General features: G+C 38.2%; 1 protein-coding gene across 4 annotated transcripts in view; it reads right to left on the minus strand.

The window, feature by feature from the left end:
• Nucleotides 1–487: 487 nt before the first annotated feature.
• Mapk8 (mitogen-activated protein kinase 8) overlaps nucleotides 488–5,746 on the minus strand; it is a 74,284-nt gene continuing 69,025 nt past the window's right edge. For 2 of the 4 annotated variants that reach the window (XM_021181283.2, XM_029468851.1), the window contains exons 11-12: nucleotides 3,998–4,075; nucleotides 488–2,610 (exon numbers count right to left, since the gene is read on the minus strand). In XM_021181283.2, coding sequence (XP_021036942.1) covers nucleotides 2,465–2,610; nucleotides 3,998–4,075 — 224 coding nt within the window. In that variant the 3' untranslated portion in view covers nucleotides 488–2,464. Of the gene's footprint in view, nucleotides 2,616–3,997; nucleotides 4,076–5,746 lie in introns of all 4 variants that reach the window. The other 2 variants (XM_029468852.1, XM_021181284.2) reach the window with 1 other exon arrangement.

The raw sequence follows: 5,746 nt of genomic DNA on the forward strand, positions 1-5,746 counted from the left end.
TCATAAGTATATATAATTGAAAAGTCAAATTATAGGGTGGTTTAATAGGTACTGATAGACAGAAATGTTATTTGTAATTTCTTAAAAAAATACTTAAGATGCTTTAAGACTCTAAAAGTACCAGTAGGATTTATGTTAAAAGATTTAAACACAGTGGTGTGTGTGTGTGTGTGTGTGTGTGTGTGTGTGTGTGTATAGTGTGTGTGTGTGTGTATACAGTGGATCTTAATGTGTGGGGCACATGTTTAACAAACAGACCTTGCTTTTAGGTATACTCTGTTAGGTATTTCAGCTTACATTAAGCATTGCAAGCTTGTTTTTTTAAATTCAACTGAAACATGATTGCTGGCAAGTGGGAGCTGGCAATTACAACAGATGAGACAATCAAACAACTAGCATTCCTTACTTAACCGAAATCTGAATGAAGAAGATGGCTTCTCAGCAATCAAACACAAACACAGAAAACTAACTACAGCATATCAGTGGGTAAGTGCAATAGTGACACATTTTATCAAGGCAAAACCAAAACCAGTTAGATGCAAAACTAATATAAAATAAGAACACACTCATGCTCCAATTTCTGCTAAAATCCTGACTTAAACCTTATATTTCTAGAACCCAAGAGGCGTAACAGTCTCAAATTCATACTTGTATAATAAAATAAACGCACCATGTTGTACATATAGAAAAGGAATCACTAAAAGATGGGAGGCTAGAAATCATGATAAACTTGCTATGTTTAAAAAGGTAATATCTTAATCTTAAGTATTGCACATTAACAATGACTTAAAATAGCTTATTTGAAAGTAATTATACACTAAATGTTTTTAAAAAGCAACCAAAAAAAAAAAAAAGATCCAAAAAACAAAACAAAACCAAAACAAAAAAACCTGCTAAGCAACCTTTCAGAAATCTGCCAAGCTGTGCCTGCTCTTACTCCTGTTGATTGTGAGCTCCAAGGGGCTCCGGGCTCCTTCCTACAACCTTGCAGCTCATGAAGAAAACATTTCCCAGTTCATTACATGAAATCCCTCTTGTTCCAGATAATACCAAAGGTGCCTGGGCATTATAGACATCATTTCAGAAATAATGAGACCTTGATGACATTTTACTTAGGAAAATTCAGTTACAGAGAAAGGATTCTGCAGATATAAAATGTAAACAGTTAACACACACTTGTCAGGAGCAGCACCATTCTTACACTACTCAACGTCCACACTGGAAATCAGATATAAAAAAATCAAAGACTCAGATTAAAGAACCACCACTATGCCTGCTCTGCTCACTGTGAAGAAACAGTCCTTAGAAAATGACATCCTACATATGGCTGTGTGCTACTATTTTCAGATGAACGGCATATTGCTCATTTAAAAGTCACCTACACAAGTTTAAGTAGGCTTTGGAACCTCCTGACAGCTAGTAGAAACAGGATAATGCTACAGGTAGAATCAAATGGCCAGAAACACCACAAACTGGTGCTCAACAGACTGACCCGCTAAGGAACAGGAACTGGGAAAGGCCAGAGGCCAGAAGCTGTACAACAGGGAAAGTCCAGGCTCTTGCCAGGACCTACAGCCTGAGGAGATTAACTCAGTGTATACAGAAGCAGGCTCATAGCTAGGACAGGGGAAGCATCTGTTGATCTCCACTGAAATGTATATTCATGAAGTATCCTCTTAACTTTGTGTGATCAAAGCTTTAAGCATGCCACAGATGATCAGAATATACCACATTCCTTAATTTAAGTTTTCGTTGGGTTGGTGTAGGGAGATTCAAAATGTAGAAGGATGTGCCCAGCATCTTTAAAGACATGCTCTGAGTTATTCTGCCATTTAGATAAGATGTTTGCTAAAATTTAGGTAAGGTTGCCTACCAATTGTTTTAACTAAGTTGGGATTGGCAAGTAGCAAATATTGGAGGTTTCTTGATGCGTTCATCATTTACAGTAGTTATTCCTGAATATAACTGGCTACAGGTTATTTTCCCTTATTCCTCTGGGGTTATTTCATTGATAAGCACATAACCCTGAAGGATAGCATCATGAACAAACATCTGAAATAAATTCTAATAAAAAACTTATAAACATCTTAAATAATTCATGATATATGCAAGTCACCACATAATAGTTGCTTTGATAAACAAAAATCTTACAAATTCAGTAAAAAAATCAGCAGCATAAGATAAAGCAAATATGCAAAATTTAAACCATGATAAAATAATTAGGTTTACATTATACAGTTAATTACAGCAAAAATACAATACAGTTTTGTTGCTGTTTAAAAACACAACTTAAGTTTTAAATTACAACACTTGAAATTAAAAAAAATAAACTACTTTACTACAAAATGAATTCTACATTTTCTGAAAAATCACTCAAAAATATGCCCACTGAATTGTTTTTAAAGCAGTTCTATCAATGACTAACCAATTCCCCACCCCTCCCACCCACCCAAGGCCCAAGTAGTCATCTACAGCAGCCCAGAGGTCCAGCTGATGCTTCTAGACTGCTGTCTGTATCCGAGGCCAAAGTCGGATCTGTGGACATTGAAGACATGTCATTGACAGACGGCGAAGACGATGGATGCTGAGAGCCATTGATCATTGCTGCACCTGTGCTATGAGAAACAAAACAGCAAACCAGTTGCAGAGAGAGTTGCAGACCGGGCTGCCTGGACTGTGCTGCCTACCTTCAGTGTCTATAGACTTCTCCTGGGCTTACGGGTTGCTGAATCGTATTGAACCCAACACTAATGTTCTCTTATGCACACAAACTACGAAGGGAGAATTGTGAAAATGTCTAGAAACCTATACTTGTTTTCCTTTCCATAATGCATTTTTAGTTTAAGACAAGAAGTTAAAATCCAAGTAACATGGAGAATGGCCCTACAGCAAGATCCATAAATGGGTGTCAGGGTGTGTTCCAAAAGAGTTGAGAGTACATATAAAACTGCTTACACTTCATTTTGTTGGAGAGAAGATCTCTAATATCCAAGTAACTAAAAACAGTCTGAGAACTAAAATAGTATAAAAAATTACTTTTGATAGTCTCACAAAAACCACAGTGTTCAAGTGATACTCCTGGTCCATCTTACAAAGCAGAAGCCAACACAAAAGAACAGCATCTTAAAAAAAAAAAAAAAAAAAAAAGCCGGGCGTGGTGGCTCACACCTTTAGTCCCAGCACTTGGGAGGCAGAGGCAGGCGGAGTTTGAGGCCAGCCTGGTCTACAAAGTGAGTTCCAGGACAGCCAGGGCTAAACAGAGAAACCCTGTCTCGGAAAACAAAAAAAAAAAAAAAAAAAAAAAAAGACCAGCTTTCATGCATTTAAAAATGAAAGAGCTCAAAAACCAGGAAAACCTTATGGAGAGAGAGACAGAAACCCTTGTAAGGGGTCAGCCTCATTCAGAGGAAGAACGTGTCAAAGCAGCTCAACAAGATGTAGCGACTTTCAAGCCATACGCTCACTCAATAGGGGTCATTTAGAACTAAGTACAAGAACTTAAGTCCTCAAAAATACATATACAGAACAAAAACAGTGTGTAGTGCTCAGGGCCCCAAGATGCTAAAGCCGAGCAGGTAGGACTCTGCTGACGCACTTGTCCCCTTTCTGTACAGCGATGAGCAGAACACTGAGAGACAAGAGGTCCTCAGAAGCTTGTATTCAAGTGTGACTAATGTACTAAAAAGAACGTCAGAACGTGATGGCACACATAGCAAATTTTGTGGTGAGGTTTTTATCTATTCCAACTGAAGACTTTTCAACGCAGAGAATAAGGAACTCTAAGGGATGTTTTCTTATTTAAAGACATGGCTGGGGTGTCAATGAAAACTGGGTTTAAATCAGCAAATGCATCAAGACAATAGTGTGTCATGGCTTTGAAATTTAACAACCAAACTGAGTGAGCATGGGAAGAACTGCAGATTCCAGGCCTCTCAAGATTATAACACAAGATGCAAGGCACAATCACAAGCATAACCAGGTTTATATTGTAACCAACCTAAAGGAGACGGCTGCCCTCTTATGACTCCATTCTTAGTTCGTTCCTCCAAATCCATTACCTCCTTGTATATCAGTTCTGAAAGAGAAGAGGAAGAGTGACTCTCAGGCGTGTGCACTTAAGTCAAAGCTTCCATCTGTTAGGTGCATCAAGCTGGGTTCTTGCAATGATAGCAATGGCAGAGGATCTGAGTGTCAGCTTCAGACTCATAGGTGTTAGCAATTAATTCACTGATCTTCAACCACAGATAGATGTTGATAGAAAGCTAAGCTCTCTGCTCTAACTGTCCCAGCTGGTTAAAGGGCAGCTGTTGTCAGAAGCCAGCCCCTGCCTTGAGTGTATCAGCCACACAGCACTCTGCCTTACAGACCCTTGTCTAATTCTGTCAAAGTGAGGCCTGAGGTCAGTATCTTCCTTCTACTTCCTGGGTTCTGTCCTAATTCAACAAGGCTGCAATTAGAAAGATTTATAACCAAAGCAGCATTTACAATTAGAATGGGACAGAAGGGCATTTTTACTGAAGGAAAAGCAGCAGCAGCTTCAGATCCTTCCAAGTAGCCTACAGCAGGTGTCAGCATCAACACCCCTTCCTAGGACTCATGGATTCCAGCAGGTCATTGCACGACAGATTTGACTGAGGAAAGACATAGGGCATGATGCTCTTGCTTGTGATTCTGACTCGTTTGGTATCATTATCTATCACTTTTGAGTCATATACTTTGAAAAATTACATAAAAGTAATTCTGTGAAAAACATCTGTATAATTCCTGAAGTTCAAGGTATTTTTGTTTTGTTTTGTTTATGTAGTATCCTTTGCTGGAGACCAGGCATGGATGGCACATACCTGTAATCCTAGTACCTGGGAGACTGAGGCAGGAAGATCACAAGTTTGATGCTAGTCTGGGATACACACATACTTCTATTTCAATATTAAAAGCATTATCAAAAAGCTGAATACTAAGAACCAATCAACTACCTAACCAATAGATAAAAAATTTTTTTCATCCGAACAGAAAATTATCAAAAGAATACAAATGGACAATAAATGTATGAAAAAGTAATTAACACACAAAAATAGTACCAAGATTCTATCCAACATCAATCGAAATGGCTACCATCTATCAAGAAAGCCAAAAGTAACGAATGCTGGTAAAGATGTGGAGAAAAAAAAGGAAGCTTCATACATATTAGAGTAAAAATGTAAATTATAATAGTCACTATAGAGATTACTGGTTCCTGAAAAAAACCTAAAAAGCAGAATTCCATTAAAGGCACCTAAGGCAGACAATAGCAGAGCTATCTGCACACCCATTTCTATTGTGGTACTAGCCACAGCAGTAAATACACTATTAGTGTAGATGGCCATCAACAACAACAACAAAAAGCATGGAGAAAATGTGGTAAGGTTGGGTATGGTGGCACAGTCTTTAGTCTCAGCACTCTAGAAGCAGGTAGTGCTGGGGAAGTTTGGCATTAGTCTGCACTACATAGGGAGTTCCAGGCCAGCCAGGCAGACCTAGCTTTTTTGAGATCCTGTCTCCAACAACAACAACAACAACAACAACAACAACAACAACAACAAGTGGTTTATGTGTATGCAAATTAGTTTTAGCCAGCTATAAAGTAGAATGAAATTATGTCATTTGCCAGAAAAATGGATAGAACTAGAGATTATCAAGTTAAATAAAATAAATTTGACTCAGAAAGATAAATATTGCATGTTTTCTTTCCAATGTGGAACCTGGGTTT

The sequence above is a fragment of the Mus caroli genome, chromosome 14 (genome assembly GCF_900094665.2).
Source record: "Mus caroli chromosome 14, CAROLI_EIJ_v1.1, whole genome shotgun sequence".
In the NCBI taxonomy this organism is placed as follows: Eukaryota; Metazoa; Chordata; class Mammalia; order Rodentia; family Muridae; genus Mus; species Mus caroli.